Source organism: Plectropomus leopardus, chromosome 22, assembly GCF_008729295.1.
Source record: "Plectropomus leopardus isolate mb chromosome 22, YSFRI_Pleo_2.0, whole genome shotgun sequence".
NCBI lineage: Eukaryota > Metazoa > Chordata > Actinopteri > Perciformes > Serranidae > Plectropomus > Plectropomus leopardus.
The window spans coordinates 18392450-18411949 of NC_056484.1; the positions used below are offsets into that span (position 1 = coordinate 18392450).

The window sequence follows — 19500 nt, forward strand, 5'->3', positions numbered from 1 at the left end:
TCATCGGAATCCGATTTTTTATGGCTCTTTCACTCAGTAAAAAAAAAAAAAAAAAACGCTGTTACAAAATTTGTACTTTTCAATCAGATTAACTGATATTGTGCTCATGATGATATTATGATATTAAATTATATTATACAATAAGTAGCTCTGACTAAGCAGTCTGATTAGTCATGAGGAGAGGAGAAAGAGAGTGACAAATTGTTGAGGCCAAGTGGATGTTTATGCCAAATTTAGATAAATTCCTTTAAGGAATTCCTTTATTGAGATATTGTGTCTACAAGAATAAGACAGATGAGGTCATAGTGACTTTGACCTTTGACCACCAAAATCTAATCAGTTTATCCTTGAGTCCAAGTGAACATTTGCACCAAATAAGAAAAAAAAATCCTTCAAGTCGTTTCTTAAGATATATTGCATTCACGAGAATGACATGGATGAAAGTAGATATGGGTGGACAGAAGGACAACCCGAAAAAAGATCAATAAAAAACCTATTTTCCAATTTTTAGAGAAACCCCAGCAGGGATTCCATGCTAGCTATATCAGACAAATTTTGCATTTAATCACACAATTATTGCAGAGTCCGTCCTCCCCTCTGAAGCCTCTCTGTCAACAGAATATTTCTCATAAACCCCATCCCTCTCTCACTTACCTGGCCACAAGACACCTCCTCTTCTCTCTGTGCAGTGTTGTATGACTCTATTTGTGCAAAGGGCTGCTTATCAACTGATCCTGCAAGGACTGCAACAAAAAAACCAACGATACCTTCAATAACACTTAAAAACAGAGCAAAGATGCCTATTGTGGGTCTAGGAACATGGAGGGTAAGGCTGAACATTTCAAACTTATACTAGATATGGTTTAGAAAACATCTGAGGCATGAAATTTGTCTTTACTCCTTTTCTAAATACCTATTACATTTTCGGGATTCTATGGTTTGTTTTGTCTGTTTTTTCTGCCTTTGTGCTGCATGATAACAGAATGCTCCTTCACCTGTTTTGTTCTATCTCTTGGGAAAGACAGTAGGCCAGCCCTGGATGTCCTAAGGTTCCTAAAAGATTAATATGTTACAAGCATGTCAAAGATATATTTGGATAATTTATACATTAGCAGAAAGATTTGGCAATAATTCTCTAAGTGGCAGGTAGCCGGTGTAAGGATTTTTAGACCTTGAGTGATGTTGCTGTTTTTTTTTTTTATGGCAAACTATGTTAAAGGTTAAGCAGTGCTACTGCAATACAGTTAAGTGATTGAACTCACTCAGTGTAATTACTGACAGGGTTACAACATGTTACGAAGTCAATATTAAATTTTACTGCACATAGGCCTCTGGATAAACACATTAGATAGTATAATAATAAAAAAAGATTTTATTGTCATTGAACAAAGAATTTGGCCATTGAGCTCCTGAAACAGTAAATTTCACACATGCACACAGGCTGTCACACACAAAAGCACACCTGCAACACAGATAAAGTACTGGTGACTAGCAAGGTGAGTATGCCCATTACAGCAATTTCTTATATCTCATTTTCTAGTTTCTAGTCCTACACATATATAGGGCCAGACACAACAGACAATCACTGCCACAGCTGTCATCAACACACATTTTTCTCATTATCGAGGTTTCTCTGTATCTGTATTTCAAACATTTTTGTATCACTCACCTTCGCAGGCAGACCCAGGAAAGGTCACAGAGGCCGTTAAGGTGGCAATAAGTGCTGGTTACAGACACATTGATGGTGCTTACATATACCACAATGAAGCAGAAGTCGGAGCTGGCATTCAAGCAATGATCAACCAAGGATTGGTAAAGAGGGAGGATCTATTTATTGTCAGTAAGGTACGTATAACAGCTAAAGTCAGTTAACACACAGAGGCATTTAAATCATCTATTGATCAATCATTTCTTTGTAAAATACAATTATAAAAGGTAAAACTGATAGTACAAATTTAGTGGAGCTGACAGAAAGGGATTGGAAACATCTGCACCCAAGTTTAATACTGCAAATTGTCATTATTTAGTGCTTTTCTTTTCTTCATCCGCTGTCAGTGGAATTATATGGTCATTAAATAGAGTCTAATTTGTGCAAAGACATGAAAACATAGAAATTGTTGTTAGCCACGGTCTTCTGCCATGTTACGTCACGTGGTTCACTCATAACAAATATGCTCTGCACAAATACTTCACACACTGACAAGGACTAACACACTTAACACTTCATCGTTTTTCATAGCTGTGGTGCACCTTCCACATTCCATCTCTGGGGAGAGGAGCCTGTGAGAAGACGCTCAGTGACTTGAAACTGGACTACCTGGACCTTTGCCTCATGCATTTCCCTTTCGGAGCCAAGGTTTGGATATCACTGTCCTGTCCTGGTCATACAAAACAGTCTGTCTGTTGGTAAAAACCATCAAGGGATCCGGTCAAGCTTAACTTTTAGCCTGTTTGGCCTGTATGAGCGTATCAAAGGATTCTGCAACAGTTAAAGTTATGACTCTTCTCAATGTTTCTCTGCTTAATAGGGTTCCTTACTAGGCTACTAAGCCTTACTACCAGGCAATAAAACAAAACAAAAAACAACACTTCATCTAATGTCCCGCTTGATATTTTTCTTTTCTTTCTTCTTTCTTTTTCTTTTCTGATGGCAGCAACTTCTTGGATACCTGGGAGGTAATTTACGTGACTCAATACACCAACATACGTCAAGCTAAGACCGACGCAGCAACTGGCTTGCTGGCACGTTAAACTCAAACTAAATGTTGACATAGAAATAGGTTGCAAAAGAATCAATATGCAATGAAGCAATATGTCTCAAAAGGCCATGGAAAAGCTGGTGGATGCTGGGTTGGTCAAGGCTATCGGCATCTCCAACTTCAACAAAGACCAGATTGAAGCCATACTCAACAAGCCAGGACTCAAGTACATGCCTGACAACCACCAGGTAGAGTAAAACACCTTTTTACCTAAGAGACGACACATTTCACCTGATAACTACAGGGGCAAGCTGCTGTTTAAACCTATACATGCAGCCTTTTTAGATTTAACATGTTTGAGTCAAGGCTGCTGAGCAGCAAGAAAACAGACACGTGAAAATGACCTGCCATCTGCTATTTTGACTGGGTCTGATGATGAAAAACCATCAAGTGGAACAAAACTATAAACAAAACTGGTAGGCTGCCATCTTTGTTGTTCGTTACACAATGCAAAAATGGGCATGATGATGTCATCTTTCCTCAGAAGGTACATTTTACTTGTTCACACAGATACACCGTAACCTAAGCTTTCAAAAATCTTCACCTGTTTTTACAAAAATCTTATTTTAGTGATCAAAACTCTGTTGCATGTAAAAGAGAGACCAAAATGTAAAGGGAAAAAATCTGCTTATGAAAAAATATCTGTAGATGTGTAGACAGGTCCTTAAAAAAGCCTAAAATCTTTCCTTATTCTGTTGTAATCCTAGACACAATACTTTAATTCTGAACATGCTGTAGAAGGAGAAAATGACAGCTAAAGCGTTTGAATGTTCCCCCAGATCAAGTGCCACCCCTACCTGACCCAGGAGAAGCTGATCAACTGCTGCCACTCAAAGGGAATCTCAGTGACTGCTTACAGCCCCCTGGGCTCCCCTGACAGACCCTGGTGAGAGGCATTGCCACCTCATACACACAGTTCCCACAGGAAAGTGTCAAAACATCAAGTATCATTTATTCTTTTCTGATCTTTTTTACAAAAGGGTTACATCCGATGATCCCTCTCTGCTGGAGGAACCTAAGATTAAGGCTATTGCTACCAAGTACAACAAGACCCCAGCACAGGTGAGAAAGAAAAAACTATGTTTCCCAGTTTCTTGAAGAAATAATGCCATAAAAGATTTTGTATTGTGGAATGCAATGCTAACTTTGGCAAAAAAAAACATTAGAAATTAACTTTAAAAGTGTACTTGGTTCCCATAACCAAGGAAGCAATGAGCATATCATGAAGAAAGAGATACTGCAGTGGTATCTGTATCTATATATCACAGGAAATATCACAAGGAATGCCTAAAAGCAGACATGACTGCCCTGTCTAAAAATTTGTAAAGCTTCATTGCAAAAGTTTAACCAAACAGTAAACAGCTAGGGGAAAGCGGTCACATGGTGGATGAAAAAGTTTGTTACACAACTCAAACAGTTGGCAATTAACCACACAGTAACTTGTGGTGATCCACAAAAAAATGCAGTCATCAAAAGTTGTTCAGAAAGATGCCAGAATAATACTTCAACAATGCTCTTTTCCCACCAGGTTCTCATCAGGTTCCACATAGAGAGGAATGTGATCGTCATCAAGGAACATTTCCAGGTATACTAATCTTAATATTTTTGGTTTAGTCTGTCCTACTAGTCTTATTGTAATAATACATAGTCATTTTTGGACGTAGATTTAGAAAAAATAAGTTGAGCACTAGACATAGGATCTGGATTATGTGCTCGTTACTTCCATTTCAACGTTTGTCATTTTTGCTTGGAGTTGCTTAGCTGTTATTTCTTTTTCAGCTGTTTGACTTTGAGTTGAGTGAAGACGAAATGACCACGCTGATGAGCTTTACACAGAGGAGAGCATTCAAACTACTATGGTGAGTAGACAGGGAGACAAGCCGAGCAATATGACAATAACTGACATAAGTTTATTCAAATGAATTTGGTCAAAGAACTGGGTCCATACTCACAAAGCTTCCAAGTACAAAGAGTTGCTCCCCCCTGTGAGGAAATTCTGACATGATTCTTAAAATCATGATGTTTTGTAAGAATTTTTAAAGTTAAGACTTGATCCTAGTAAAGACAAAAGTTATTTACAAAGCATCTTAGCCCTTAAGAGAGCTCCTAAGGTGACAAACTGTTCGGAGTAGGGAGGATGACTTTAAACACGTTTAAGAGTTTCTTAAGCGGAGGAAAAAATGGCAGAAACACAAAGAGGTCTGAAAAAAATCTTCCAAATGCCGAATAATGGTGAGTAAATGCAACGCTACAGATTCGATCATGCAGGTATAATGTTTGTGGCTAATCTCATAAAATGTACTCACAGTGATCCAAACTCTAAGCTAAATGGCAATCAGGAAGATGATAACATCGCAGCAGTCTGATCACACAAACAGCACTTTCAAGGTCTCATAATGTGATGCAGTTCATTTCATTACCACTAACCTACAAGGCGTGGACACCAGCCTTGTAGGTTCACAAAAAGGTGTGCATGTGACAACCAATCACATCTGTTAAAACAATGCATCACACCTAGACATGTGGTCAACCACATCTCAATATGGTCAAAGTTTCTGTTCCTTACATCCGTGCTCAGAGCTGCTCTGAGACCTTTCCTTAATCACTGCTAAGGTAGGTCTCCTTGCAAAAAAAATGTTCAGGCTAAGTATGAAGCTCTCTGAGAGTATTCTCAGAATATTTATGAATGTGGCTCCAGGTTACTGGACCTATTATCATGACAACAAACCTCAAATAATGCTCCTCTTCTTTTCTTTACAGGGCCTCATCACACAAAGACTTCCCTCTGAATGCTGAATATCAACTCATCAGAATTTGCTGCGCCGTTTCTGCTTTCATTGACTACTTCAACTACATTGTGCAAAATCTACAAACTGAATTATTTACTATTCCCAGACTAATGTGACAGCTGAATTATAATGCTACTAAGCTTGTATTGGGCCATATTTATAATATGTTTGCTAAGGAAACACTGAATTTAATGAATGTACGTTACACTTAGGTTAAGTAGAAAAAGTAAAATCAGAATTAAAGTATATCGTCCCTTTTATTGGGATGTAAAGGTTGTGTGTTGAGATTACATGAGATAAATGATTGGGACAATATCTGATAAGGTGTAAATTATGTGCATTATAGAGACTGAAATTAATCATTAAATGCTATGTAAGTACTGAAGTAGGCTGCATGTTGTAACATAGTAAAAACAATAAAGTTACTATGATACCACGATTTGATGACTTTAAGGAATGATTAATAATCATGTCCGATCTCCATTTTGATTGGTGTGTGTGAAAAAGGACCGGCCCCTATGAGAAGATATAATCACTGTCTGTGAAATGTGGTTTGCTTCAGTTGCTTTGCAAACTAACTCGAGTCTTTGATTAAATATCTTTATATTTCTTACGATTAAGCCTCTGAGAAGTTGTATTTTGAGTTAAAAAAGTGCACAATATTAATGTGCATTAATGTTAGCACATCCAAACTGTTTGGCCCACTTATTTATTTATTATTTGTATCTCATGTATCGTGAACCATAACAGATTTTATTGTGTATGAATGTGAAGAATCTTAAGTTTGTAAGTGTATGTGAAGCCAAAGACAAACCAAAATGAAAGTGGACAATATTGTCTATTATATTCTTGAAGCAATTTCTTTCATTTTAGCATAAACATTCACTTTGACTCAGTTATGACCTGATTTGATTCTGGTTTGTGACCCCACAAAACATGCTTTTGTCCATATTTCATACACTAACTCATACATTACTTTTGTCATTGCTATTTTATTACCCTATATTTGTCCCTTCCTGCCTGTCATAAACATGGATACTCTTATATAACTTACTGTCATATAAAAGTCACAGGTTCGGCTGAGGGCGCCCTTGGCCGGTGTAACATTTGACAGAAACACAGTAATGTACATGTATGTTCTGTCACATACATTCTTCAAATATCTGCGTAATCGGCAGTTAGTAAAAGTCCTCTAAAGTGTTGAAAAACAGCACTGCCATCCGGTGCACCTATGAAAAGGCTATACAACCCCAGCAGTCTGATGCTGACTAAGAGGAAGAACAGTTTGTCTAAAAAAATGATTTTAGGATCTCTTCCCCTGAGGTATAGCCAATGCTTTTGGGATAAATATTTCAAATAAAATGGACTAGTCCACTATAAAGTCATAGCTTGGTAAGTAACTGACTTAGTTGAGTTAGTTTTTTACCCCATATTCGGTTCAAATGACATTTAAATGTTTTTTTTTCCCTTTCAAATCTGTTATCATCTCATGCTGCTAGGAGGGATAGTTTTATATAATTTCATTTAGGCCTATTTATATTTTACTTCAGAAAATCAATCAAATCAATATTTGCACTATAGTTTGTTGGGAAGGCCAACCTCTTTTATACAGAAATAATTAATAGGTAGTTTTGAGGCAGTTAGGCTTCTGCAGTGCTGTGTTGATGACCCTGATCCTTGTTTCCTGCTGATATAAGGGCATATGTGAGGCTGAATGTTATATAACAACACTGCCTTTAGCACATAAAGACAAAGTTTTCTTCTGTCCCCTGTCACTCATAATATGTAATTCACTTACTTTAAAACACTTATTAGTTAGATAACCAAAGCTACAAGTTCTTTAACTGCAAATAAAAAATAAAAAAATACATGTCACAATATATTTAATCATGGCTATATATGTATGTGTGTGGAGATCTGTATAAAATGTGGACACATTTGAAGGCTAAAGCGGCTTATTCGTTCATTCCCTCACTCTCACTATGTAGTTTGTTTGCCCTCTAGTGGTCAACTGAAGCACAAACTTTCACTCTGCCCGAGTAGTCTCTTCACTTCTATATAAACCTGCACCAACTTCTTTTATTTTCACCCACAGCAATTTAATTTCGTGCTTATCAAAAAGGCTCACACAGGATGTGAAAATTACTATTTTGTAACATGGCGGATACACATGATGATAAAGTGACATTTGTGACTCACAGGCGCTTATCTTATGCTGAAGAAAGTGCTTATCTGTACTGACTATGGGATACATTCAACACCATCAGTTACTTGAAATACCACAATGACCATTAATTAATTCAGTGGAATTTACCCTACACCTAGTGTTGATGGGAAAGCACAGGCCGACAGAACAGAAAATGACAACTGAAGTATAAGATGCTAATACTCAATTATACAAGATACAAAACTCAAAACGGCTCTAATCTGTATCAATGAGCATGTAAAATTTGGTACAAGTAAGTCTTAGGAGTGTGTGTAACAAGTTTTTGTCGAGACAATATGGGTAACTAAAGAGGTCAATGTTTCTTCTGAGAAATGCCACGCTAATTTTGCAAACCGCCCTAAAGAGCATGAACACGAGCAGCTGAGAAGGTGAAGATGCAAACTCCAGCACCCACTGTAAACCTGCGGAAAATCTGCATTTTTTATTTCAGAATTCAGTGTTGAATGGATAGTCCTTGTGCTTTGTGCCCCTATAGAGAGAAGAAAAAGGAAAAAAAAAATTTACCTGGCACAACTCCTTTTCGACAATGTTACAACAAAGAAAAGGACACAATGATATATGTGACCTCATGATCTCACCATTGCATAGGACAGGCTCTCCAGTTCCTGTTAAATCCTGCTATAGTTTTCATTTCCTCCTCAGTGAGTTCAAAGTCAAACACCTGCAACGATTTAAACAACAGTCTTCATGCACATGCCAACAGGGTATGCAAGGGAGGCAAACTGAGGGCTAATCCTGAAAAACATCTGAACAATTTCTCAGCTAATTACCTGGAAATTCTCCTCAATGCGCTCAGGTGTGATTGATTTGGGGATCACGATCACGTTCCTTTGGATTTGGAAGCGAATCAGGACCTGGCAAGGGCAGAGAAATGGTATAAACATGTGAGTTGACCAGAGGTCAAATCTGTAAGTGTAATAACATGTACATGTGATCGCACATTCTTCTATAAGAGACAATTGTGTGTGAACAAAAACTGTTAAAGGAACAGTTCATCCTAAAACTCAAAATACATTTTTTTCCTTTACCTCTAATGCTATTTATCTACATCTACAATCTACATTGTTCTGGCGTGAGTTGCTGAGTGTTGGAGATATCAGCTGTAGAGATGTCTGCCTACTTTCACTTATATGGATGGACCTAGATGGCGCTCGGCCTGTGGTGGTCAAAACTCCAAAATACAAATTTGAAAAACTCAACAGCAACGTCCCTTTACATAAATCATAACTGTTACTCGAGATAATCCACAGACCTTGTTGAGAGCAGCTTCATGTAGGAACTGTCTTCTCCCTACCAAACTAAACCTGCTAATGGTATTACTACGCAGAAGGAAGTGTGCATCTATCACTAGCTCATCTAGCACTACTGAGCTAACTAATGTTACATCTCAGCAAGGGAGAACATGATTAATGTTTATGAGCTTCTCGTCCATGAACAGATGCACCCTTTCTTATGCACGATAATATGGTTTGTGGGTGTAATTTAGTAAAAAGCAATAGTTTCTTCCTTAAAAATACTTTTGAAAAACTCAACAGCAATGTTTTTTTTCCAGAAATGATGACCTTGTTACTCTACAGACCTTGCTGTGAGCAGTTTCATGTAGAAAACATTTTTGAAGAAGGAAGAGTGCGTCTACTAATGGACGGAAAGCTCTTGAAAGGGCAAAATGTAAACATTAATGTCATCCTCTTCTGCTGAGCTGTAATGTTAGCTAGCTCTGAGGTTCTAGGTGAGCTAGTGGTAGATGCAAGAGGAAAGAGGAAAAATAAAGATATGTTTTTTCAATTTTGGGGTTGTGCTTTTCTTGGTTTAGGGATTTTTTTGGTGTTTTTTTGTTCAAAACAGTACGGTACCTGAGCAGATGTCTTCTTGTGCTTCTCAGCAATGGTTTTTATGTTCGGATCTTCCAGCAGTGAGGGGTCTTCAGGTTTAGCCCTGCAATTTAAATCCAATCTCCAGTATTTTTTTTTTACAGGATTCACACACAATGCAATATTTTGCTGAAAATCAAAATCAAAAGTAGACAAAATAATGGAAATACCTCAAAAAAGGGCTCTCTCTGAATTAGCCTTAACTTAATCAAACAGCGCTAAGTCTGTATGCATGGTTTTTCAAAAGTTAAGGCTAATTCAGAGAGAGCCCTTTTTTGAGGTATTTCCATTATTTTGTCTACTTTTGATTTTGATTTTCAGCAAAATATTGCATTGTGTGTGAATCCTGTAAAAAAAATTACTGGAGATTGGATTTAAATTGCAGGGCTAAACCTGAAGACCCCTCACTGCTGGAAGATCCGAACATAAAAACCATTGCTGAGAAGCACAAGAAGACATCTGCTCAGGTACCGTACTGTTTTGAACAAAAAAACACCAAAAAAATCCCTAAACCAAGAAAAGCACAACCCCAAAAATTGAAAAAACATATCTTTATTTTTCCTCTTTCCTCTTGCATCTACCACTAGCTCACCTAGAACCTCAGAGCTAGCTAACATTACAGCTCAGCAGAAGAGGATGACATTAATGTTTACATTTTGCCCTTTCAAGAGCTTTCCGTCCATTAGTAGACGCACTCTTCCTTCTTCAAAAATGTTTTCTACATGAAACTGCTCACAGCAAGGTCTGTAGAGTAACAAGGTCATCATTTCTGGAAAAAAAACATTGCTGTTGAGTTTTTCAAAAGTATTTTTAAGGAAGAAACTATTGCTTTTTACTAAATTACACCCACAAACCATATTATCGTGCATAAGAAGGGTGCATCTGTTCATGGACGAGAAGCTCATAAACATTAATCATGTTCTCCCTTGCTGAGATGTAACATTAGTTAGCTCAGTAGTGCTAGATGAGCTAGTGATAGATGCACACTTCCTTCTGCGTAGTAATACCATTAGCAGGTTTAGTTTGGTAGGGAGAAGACAGTTCCTACATGAAGCTGCTCTCAACAAGGTCTGTGGATTATCTCGAGTAACAGTTATGATTTATGTAAAGGGACGTTGCTGTTGAGTTTTTCAAATTTGTATTTTGGAGTTTTGACCACCACAGGCCGAGCGCCATCTAGGTCCATCATAAGTGAAAGTAGGCAGACATCTCTACAGCTGATATCTCCAACACTCAGCAACTCACGCCAGAACAATGTAGATTGTAGATGTAGTAGATAAATAGCATTAGAGGTAAAGGAAAAAAAATGTATTTTGAGTTTTAGGATGAACTGTTCCTTTAACAGTTTTTGTTCACACACAATTGTCTCTTATAGAAGAATGTGCGATCACATGTACATGTTATTACACTTACAGATTTGACCTCTGGTCAACTCACATGTTTATACCATTTCTCTGCCCTTGCCAGGTCCTGATTCGCTTCCAAATCCAAAGGAACGTGATCGTGATCCCCAAATCAATCACACCTGAGCGCATTGAGGAGAATTTCCAGGTAATTAGCTGAGAAATTGTTCAGATGTTTTTCAGGATTAGCCCTCAGTTTGCCTCCCTTGCATACCCTGTTGGCATGTGCATGAAGACTGTTGTTTAAATCGTTGCAGGTGTTTGACTTTGAACTCACTGAGGAGGAAATGAAAACTATAGCAGGATTTAACAGGAACTGGAGAGCCTGTCCTATGCAATGGTGAGATCATGAGGTCACATATATCATTGTGTCCTTTTCTTTGTTGTAACATTGTCGAAAAGGAGTTGTGCCAGGTAAATTTTTTTTTTCCTTTTTCTTCTCTCTATAGGGGCACAAAGCACAAGGACTATCCATTCAACACTGAATTCTGAAATAAAAAATGCAGATTTTCCGCAGGTTTACAGTGGGTGCTGGAGTTTGCATCTTCACCTTCTCAGCTGCTCGTGTTCATGCTCTTTAGGGCGGTTTGCAAAATTAGCGTGGCATTTCTCAGAAGAAACATTGACCTCTTTAGTTACCCATATTGTCTCGACAAAAACTTGTTACACACACTCCTAAGACTTACTTGTACCAAATTTTACATGCTCATTGATACAGATTAGAGCCGTTTTGAGTTTTGTATCTTGTATAATTGAGTATTAGCATCTTATACTTCAGTTGTCATTTTCTGTTCTGTCGGCCTGTGCTTTCCCATCAACACTAGGTGTAGGGTAAATTCCACTGAATTAATTAATGGTCATTGTGGTATTTCAAGTAACTGATGGTGTTGAATGTATCCCATAGTCAGTACAGATAAGCACTTTCTTCAGCATAAGATAAGCGCCTGTGAGTCACAAATGTCACTTTATCATCATGTGTATCCGCCATGTTACAAAATAGTAATTTTCACATCCTGTGTGAGCCTTTTTGATAAGCACGAAATTAAATTGCTGTGGGTGAAAATAAAAGAAGTTGGTGCAGGTTTATATAGAAGTGAAGAGACTACTCGGGCAGAGTGAAAGTTTGTGCTTCAGTTGACCACTAGAGGGCAAACAAACTACATAGTGTGAGAGTGAGGGAATGAACGAATAAGCCGCTTTAGCCTTCAAATGTGTCCACATTTTATACAGATCTCCACACACATACATATATAGCCATGATTAAATATATTGTGACATGTATTTTTTTTTATTTTTTATTTGCAGTTAAAGAACTTGTAGCTTTGGTTATCTAACTAATAAGTGTTTTAAAGTAAGTGAATTACATTATGAGTGACAGGGGACAGAAGAAAACTTTGTCTTTATGTGCTAAAGGCAGTGTTGTTATATAACATTCAGCCTCACATATGCCCTTATATCAGCAGGAAACAAGGATCAGGGTCATCAACACAGCACTGCAGAAGCCTAACTGCCTCAAAACTACCTATTAATTATTTCTGTATAAAAGAGGTTGGCCTTCCCAACAAACTATAGTGCAAATATTGATTTGATTGATTTTCTGAAGTAAAATATAAATAGGCCTAAATGAAATTATATAAAACTATCCCTCCTAGCAGCATGAGATGATAACAGATTTGAAAGGGAAAAAAAAACATTTAAATGTCATTTGAACCGAATATGGGGTAAAACTAACTCAACTAAGTCAGTTACTTACCAAGCTATGACTTTATAGTGGACTAGTCCATTTTATTTGAAATATTTATCCCAAAAGCATTGGCTATACCTCAGGGGAAGAGATCCTAAAATCATTTTTTTAGACAAACTGTTCTTCCTCTTAGTCAGCATCAGACTGCTGGGGTTGTATAGCCTTTTCATAGGTGCACCGGATGGCAGTGCTGTTTTTCAACACTTTAGAGGACTTTTACTAACTGCCGATTACGCAGATATTTGAAGAATGTATGTGACAGAACATACATGTACATTACTGTGTTTCTGTCAAATGTTACACCGGCCAAGGGCGCCCTCAGCCGAACCTGTGACTTTTATATGACAGTAAGTTATATAAGAGTATCCATGTTTATGACAGGCAGGAAGGGACAAATATAGGGTAAATAAAATAGCAATGACAAAAGTAATGTATGAGTTAGTGTATGAAATATGGACAAAAGCATGTTTTGTGGGGTCACAAACCAGAATCAAATCAGGTCATAACTGAGTCAAAGTGAATGTTTATGCTAAAATGAAAGAAATTGCTTCAAGAATATAATAGACAATATTGTCCACTTTCATTTTGGTTTGTCTTTGGCTTCACATACACTTACAAACTTAAGATTCTTCACATTCATACACAATAAAATCTGTTATGGTTCACGATACATGAGATACAAATAATAAATAAATAAGTGGGCCAAACAGTTTGGATGTGCTAACATTAATGCACATTAATATTGTGCACTTTTTTAACTCAAAATACAACTTCTCAGAGGCTTAATCGTAAGAAATATAAAGATATTTAATCAAAGACTCGAGTTAGTTTGCAAAGCAACTGAAGCAAACCACATTTCACAGACAGTGATTATATCTTCTCATAGGGGCCGGTCCTTTTTCACACACCAATCAAAATGGAGATCGGACATGATTATTAATCATTCCTTAAAGTCATCAAATCGTGGTATCATAGTAACTTTATTGTTTTTACTATGTTACAACATGCAGCCTACTTCAGTACTTACATAGCATTTAATGATTAATTTCAGTCTCTATAATGCACATAATTTACACCTTATCAGATATTGTCCCAATCATTTATCTCATGTAATCTCAACACACAACCTTTACATCCCAATAAAAGGGACGATACTTTAATTCTGATTTTACTTTTTCTACTTAACCTAAGTGTAACGTACATTCATTAAATTCAGTGTTTCCTTAGCAAACATATTATAAATATGGCCCAATACAAGCTTAGTAGCATTATAATTCAGCTGTCACATTAGTCTGGGAATAGTAAATAATTCAGTTTGTAGATTTTGCACAATGTAGTTGAAGTAGTCAATGAAAGCAGAAACGGCGCAGCAAATTCTGATGAGTTGATATTCAGCATTCAGAGGGAAGTCTTTGTGTGATGAGGCCCTGTAAAGAAAAGAAGAGGAGCATTATTTGAGGTTTGTTGCTCATGATAATAGGTCCAGTAACCTGGAGCCACATTCATAAATATTCTGAGAATACTCTCAGAGAGCTTCATACTTAGCCTGAACATTTTTTTTGCAAGGAGACCTACCTTAGCAGTGATTAAGGAAAGGTCTCAGAGCAGCTCTGAGCACGGATGTAAGGAACAGAAACTTTGACCATATTGAGATGTGGTTGACCACATGTCTAGGTGTGATGCATTGTTTTAACAGATGTGATTGGTTGTCACATGCACACCTTTTTGTGAACCTACAAGGCTGGTGTCCACGCCTTGTAGGTTAGTGGTAATGAAATGAACTGCATCACATTATGAGACCTTGAAAGTGCTGTTTGTGTGATCAGACCTGCGATGTTATCATCTTCCTGATTGCCATTTAGCTTAGAGTTTGGATCACTGTGAGTACATTTTATGAGATTAGCCACAAACATTATACCTGCATGATCGAATCTGTAGCGTTGCATTTACTCACCATTATTCGGCATTTGGAAGATTTTTTTCAGACCTCTTTGTGTTTCTGCCATTTTTTCCTCCGCTTAAGAAACTCTTAAACGTGTTTAAAGTCATCCTCCCTACTCCGAACAGTTTGTCACCTTAGGAGCTCTCTTAAGGGCTAAGATGCTTTGTAAATAACTTTTGTCTTTACTAGGATCAAGTCTTAACTTTAAAAATTCTTACAAAACATCATGATTTTAAGAATCATGTCAGAATTTCCTCACAGGGGGGAGCAACTCTTTGTACTTGGAAGCTTTGTGAGTATGGACCCAGTTCTTTGACCAAATTCATTTGAATAAACTTATGTCAGTTATTGTCATATTGCTCGCTTGTCTCCCTGTCTACTCACCATAGTAGTTTGAATGCTCTCCTCTGTGTAAAGCTCATCAGCGTGGTCATTTCGTCTTCACTCAACTCAAAGTCAAACAGCTGAAAAAGAAATAACAGCTAAGCAACTCCAAGCAAAAATGACAAACGTTGAAATGGAAGTAACGAGCACATAATCCAGATCCTATGTCTAGTGCTCAACTTATTTTTTCTAAATCTACGTCCAAAAATGACTATGTATTATTACAATAAGACTAGTAGGACAGACTAAAACCAAAAATATTAAGATTAGTATACCTGGAAATGTTCCTTGATGACGATCACATTCCTCTCTATGTGGAACCTGATGAGAACCTGGTGGGAAAAGAGCATTGTTGAAGTATTATTCTGGCATCTTTCTGAACAACTTTTGATGACTGCATTTTTTTGTGGATCACCACAAGTTACTGTGTGGTTAATTGCCAACTGTTTGAGTTGTGTAACAAACTTTTTCATCCACCATGTGACCGCTTTCCCCTAGCTGTTTACTGTTTGGTTAAACTTTTGCAATGAAGCTTTACAAATTTTTAGACAGGGCAGTCATGTCTGCTTTTAGGCATTCCTTGTGATATTTCCTGTGATATATAGATACAGATACCACTGCAGTATCTCTTTCTTCATGATATGCTCATTGCTTCCTTGGTTATGGGAACCAAGTACACTTTTAAAGTTAATTTCTAATGTTTTTTTTGCCAAAGTTAGCATTGCATTCCACAATACAAAATCTTTTATGGCATTATTTCTTCAAGAAACTGGGAAACATAGTTTTTTCTTTCTCACCTGTGCTGGGGTCTTGTTGTACTTGGTAGCAATAGCCTTAATCTTAGGTTCCTCCAGCAGAGAGGGATCATCGGATGTAACCCTTTTGTAAAAAAGATCAGAAAAGAATAAATGATACTTGATGTTTTGACACTTTCCTGTGGGAACTGTGTGTATGAGGTGGCAATGCCTCTCACCAGGGTCTGTCAGGGGAGCCCAGGGGGCTGTAAGCAGTCACTGAGATTCCCTTTGAGTGGCAGCAGTTGATCAGCTTCTCCTGGGTCAGGTAGGGGTGGCACTTGATCTGGGGGAACATTCAAACGCTTTAGCTGTCATTTTCTTCCTTCTACAGCATGTTCAGAATTAAAGTATTGTGTCTAGGATTACAACAGAATAAGGAAAGATTTTAGGCTTTTTTAAGGACCTGTCTACACATCTACAGATATTTTTTCATAAGCAGATTTTTTCCCTTTACATTTTGGTCTCTCTTTTACATGCAACAGAGTTTTGATCACTAAAATAAGATTTTTGTAAAAACAGGTGAAGATTTTTGAAAGCTTAGGTTACGGTGTATCTGTGTGAACAAGTAAAATGTACCTTCTGAGAAAGATGACATCATCATGCCCATTTTTGCATTGTGTAACGAACAACAAAGATGGCAGCCTACCAGTTTTGTTTATAGTTTTGTTCCACTTGATGGTTTTTCATCATCAGACCCAGTCAAAATAGCAGATGGCAGGTCATTTTCACGTGTCTGTTTTCTTGCTGCTCAGCAGCCTTGACTCAAACATGTTAAATCTAAAAAGGCTGCATGTATAGGTTTAAACAGCAGCTTGCCCCTGTAGTTATCAGGTGAAATGTGTCGTCTCTTAGGTAAAAAGGTGTTTTTCTACTCTACCTGGTGGTTGTCAGGCATGTACTTGAGTCCTGGCTTGTTGAGTATGGCTTCAATCTGGTCTTTGTTGAAGTTGGAGATGCCGATAGCCTTGACCAACCCAGCATCCACCAGCTTTTCCATGGCCTTTTGAGACATATTGCTTCATTGCATATTGATTCTTTTGCAACCTATTTCTATGTCAACATTTAGTTTGAGTAAACGTGCCAGCAAGCCAGTTGCTGCGTCGGTCTTAGCTTGACGTATGTTGGTGTATTGAGTCACGTAAATTACCTCCCAGGTATCCAAGAAGTTGCTGCCATCAGAAAAGAAAAAGAAAGAAAGAAAGAAAAGAAAAATATCAAGCGGGACATTAGATGAAGTGTTGTTTTTTGTTTTGTTTTATTGCCTGGTAGTAAGGCTTAGTAGCCTAGTAAGGAACCCTATTAAGCAGAGAAACATTGAGAAGAGTCATAACTTTAACTGTTGCAGAATCCTTTGATACGCTCATACAGGCCAAACAGGCTAAAAGTTAAGCTTGACCGGATCCCTTGATGGTTTTACCAACAGACAGACTGTTTTGTATGACCAGGACAGGACAGTGATATCCAAACCTTGGCTCCGAAAGGGAAATGCATGAGGCAAAGGTCCAGGTAGTCCAGTTTCAAGTCACTGAGCGTCTTCTCACAGGCTCCTCTCCCCAGAGATGGAACGTGGAAGGTGCACCACAGCTATGAAAAACGATGAAGTGTTAAGTGTGTTAGTCCTTGTCAGTGTGAAGTATTTGTGCAGAGCATATTTGTTATGAGTGAACCACGTGAACGTAACATGGCAGAAGACCGTGGCTAACAACAATTTCTATGTTTTCATGTCTTTGCACAAATTAGACTCTATTTAATGACCATATAATTCCACTGACAGCGGATGAAGAAAAGAAAAGCACTAAATAATGACAATTTGCAGTATTAAACTTGGGTGCAGATGTTTCCAATCCCTTTCTGTCAGCTCCACTAAATTTGTACTATCAGTTTTACCTTTTATAATTGTATTTTACAAAGAAATGATTGATCAATAGATGATTTAAATGCCTCTGTGTGTTAACTGACTTTAGCTGTTATACGTACCTTACTGACAATAAATAGATCCTCCCTCTTTACCAATCCTTGGTTGATCATTGCTTGAATGCCAGCTCCGACTTCTGCTTCATTGTGGTATATGTAAGCACCATCAATGTGTCTGTAACCAGCACTTATTGCCACCTTAACGGCCTCTGTGACCTTTCCTGGGTCTGCCTGCGAAGGTGAGTGATACAAAAATGTTTGAAATACAGATACAGAGAAACCTCGATAATGAGAGAAAAATGTGTGTTGATGACAGCTGTGGCAGTGATTGTCTGTTGTGTCTGGCCCTATATATGTGTAGGACTAGAAACTAGAAAATGAGATATAAGAAATTGCTGTAATGGGCATACTCACCTTGCTAGTCACCAGTACTTTATCTGTGTTGCAGGTGTGCTTTTGTGTGTGACAGCCTGTGTGCATGTGTGAAATTTACTGTTTCAGGAGCTCAATGGCCAAATTCTTTGTTCAATGACAATAAAATCTTTTTTTATTATTATACTATCTAATGTGTTTATCCAGAGGCCTATGTGCAGTAAAATTTAATATTGACTTCGTAACATGTTGTAACCCTGTCAGTAATTACACTGAGTGAGTTCAATCACTTAACTGTATTGCAGTAGCACTGCTTAACCTTTAACATAGTTTGCCAAAAAAAAAAAAACAGCAACATCACTCAAGTCTAAAAATCCTTACACGGCTACCTGCCACTTAGAGAATTATTGCCAAATCTTTCTGCTAATGTATAAATTATCCAAATATATCTTTGACATGCTTGTAACATATTAATCTTTTAGGAACCTTAGGACATCCAGGGCTGGCCTACTGTCTTTCCCAAGAGATAGAACAAAACAGGTGAAGGAGCATTCTGTTATCATGCAGCACAAAGGCAGAAAAAACAGACAAAACAAACCATAGAATCCCGAAAATGTAATAGGTATTTAGAAAAGGAGTAAAGACAAATTTCATGCCTCAGATGTTTTCTAAACCATATCTAGTATAAGTTTGAAATGTTCAGCCTTACCCTCCATGTTCCTAGACCCACAATAGGCATCTTTGCTCTGTTTTTAAGTGTTATTGAAGGTATATCGTTGTTTTTTTTGTTGCAGTCCTTGCAGGATCAGTTGATAAGCAGCCCTTTGCACAAATAGAGTCATACAACACTGCACAGAGAGAAGAGGAGGTGTCTTGTGGCCAGGTAAGTGAGAGAGGGATGGGGGTTTATGAGAAATATTCTGTTGACAGAGAGGCTTCAGAGGGGAGGACGGACTCTGCAATAATTGTGTGATTAAATGCAAAATTTGTCTGATATAGCTAGCATGGAATCCCTGCTGGGGTTTCTCTAAAAATTGGAAAATAGGTTTTTTATTGATCTTTTTTCGGGTTGTCCTTCTGTCCACCCATATCTACTTTCATCCATGTCATTCTCGTGAATGCAATATATCTTAAGAACGACTTGAAGGATTTTTTTTCTTATTTGGTGCAAATGTTCACTTGGACTCAAGGATAAACTGATTAGATTTTGGTGGTCAAAGGTCAAAGTCACTATGACCTCATCTGTCTTATTCTTGTAGACACAATATCTCAATAAAGGAATTCCTTAAAGGAATTTA

The 19500-nt window shown here is 37.6% G+C and overlaps 3 protein-coding genes across 3 annotated transcripts; 1 reads left to right on the forward strand and 2 right to left on the reverse strand.

The window, feature by feature from the left end:
* Positions 1-796: 796 nt before the first annotated feature.
* LOC121961125 (aldo-keto reductase family 1 member B1-like) lies at positions 797-12117 on the forward strand. The gene is made up of 10 exons (XM_042510995.1): positions 797-826; positions 1678-1845; positions 2240-2369; positions 2612-2676; positions 2825-2947; positions 3539-3645; positions 10032-10113; positions 11114-11197; positions 11307-11389; positions 11499-12117. The coding sequence occupies exons 1-10, from the start codon at positions 797-799 to the stop codon at positions 11539-11541; spliced, it is 915 nt and encodes a 304-aa protein (XP_042366929.1). The 3' UTR covers positions 11542-12117.
* Positions 7626-17077, reverse strand: LOC121961126 (aldo-keto reductase family 1 member B1-like). Its single transcript, XM_042510996.1, has 7 exons — positions 17064-17077; positions 16794-16916; positions 16093-16199; positions 9629-9710; positions 8546-8629; positions 8354-8436; positions 7626-8244 (listed from the first exon to the last, which is right to left on the reverse strand). The coding sequence occupies exons 2-7, from the start codon at positions 16911-16913 to the stop codon at positions 8202-8204; spliced, it is 519 nt and encodes a 172-aa protein (XP_042366930.1). The 5' UTR covers positions 16914-16916; positions 17064-17077; the 3' UTR covers positions 7626-8201.
* Positions 16939-18941, reverse strand: LOC121961128 (aldo-keto reductase family 1 member B1-like). The gene is made up of 3 exons (XM_042511000.1): positions 18912-18941; positions 17894-18061; positions 16939-17500 (listed from the first exon to the last, which is right to left on the reverse strand). The coding sequence occupies exons 1-3, from the start codon at positions 18939-18941 to the stop codon at positions 17330-17332; spliced, it is 369 nt and encodes a 122-aa protein (XP_042366934.1). The 3' UTR covers positions 16939-17329.
* Between the last annotated feature and the right edge of the window lie 559 nt (positions 18942-19500).

Excerpts from the sequence above, each read along its gene's own strand:
- LOC121961125 (XM_042510995.1), top strand. The coding sequence starts at position 797 with ATGCCTATTGTGGGTCTAGGAACATGGAGG. Across the intron at positions 3,646-10,031 it reads GGCTCCCCTGACAGACCCTG|GGCTAAACCTGAAGACCCCT; the intron begins GTGAGAGGCATT and ends TTTAAATTGCAG. Across the intron at positions 10,114-11,113 it reads ACAAGAAGACATCTGCTCAG|GTCCTGATTCGCTTCCAAAT; the intron begins GTACCGTACTGT and ends TGCCCTTGCCAG.
- LOC121961128 (XM_042511000.1), bottom strand. The coding sequence starts at position 18,941 with ATGCCTATTGTGGGTCTAGGAACATGGAGG. Across the intron at positions 18,062-18,911 it reads TGGGTCTAGGAACATGGAGG|GCAGACCCAGGAAAGGTCAC; the intron begins GTAAGGCTGAAC and ends TCACCTTCGCAG. Across the intron at positions 17,501-17,893 it reads ATCTATTTATTGTCAGTAAG|CTGTGGTGCACCTTCCACGT; the intron begins GTACGTATAACA and ends CGTTTTTCATAG.
- LOC121961126 (XM_042510996.1), bottom strand. The coding sequence starts at position 16,913 with ATGGAAAAGCTGGTGGATGCTGGGTTGGTCAAGGCTATCGGCATCTCC. Across the intron at positions 8,630-9,628 it reads ACAAGAAGACATCTGCTCAG|GTCCTGATTCGCTTCCAAAT; the intron begins GTACCGTACTGT and ends TGCCCTTGCCAG. Across the intron at positions 8,437-8,545 it reads GCATTGAGGAGAATTTCCAG|GTGTTTGACTTTGAACTCAC; the intron begins GTAATTAGCTGA and ends AAATCGTTGCAG.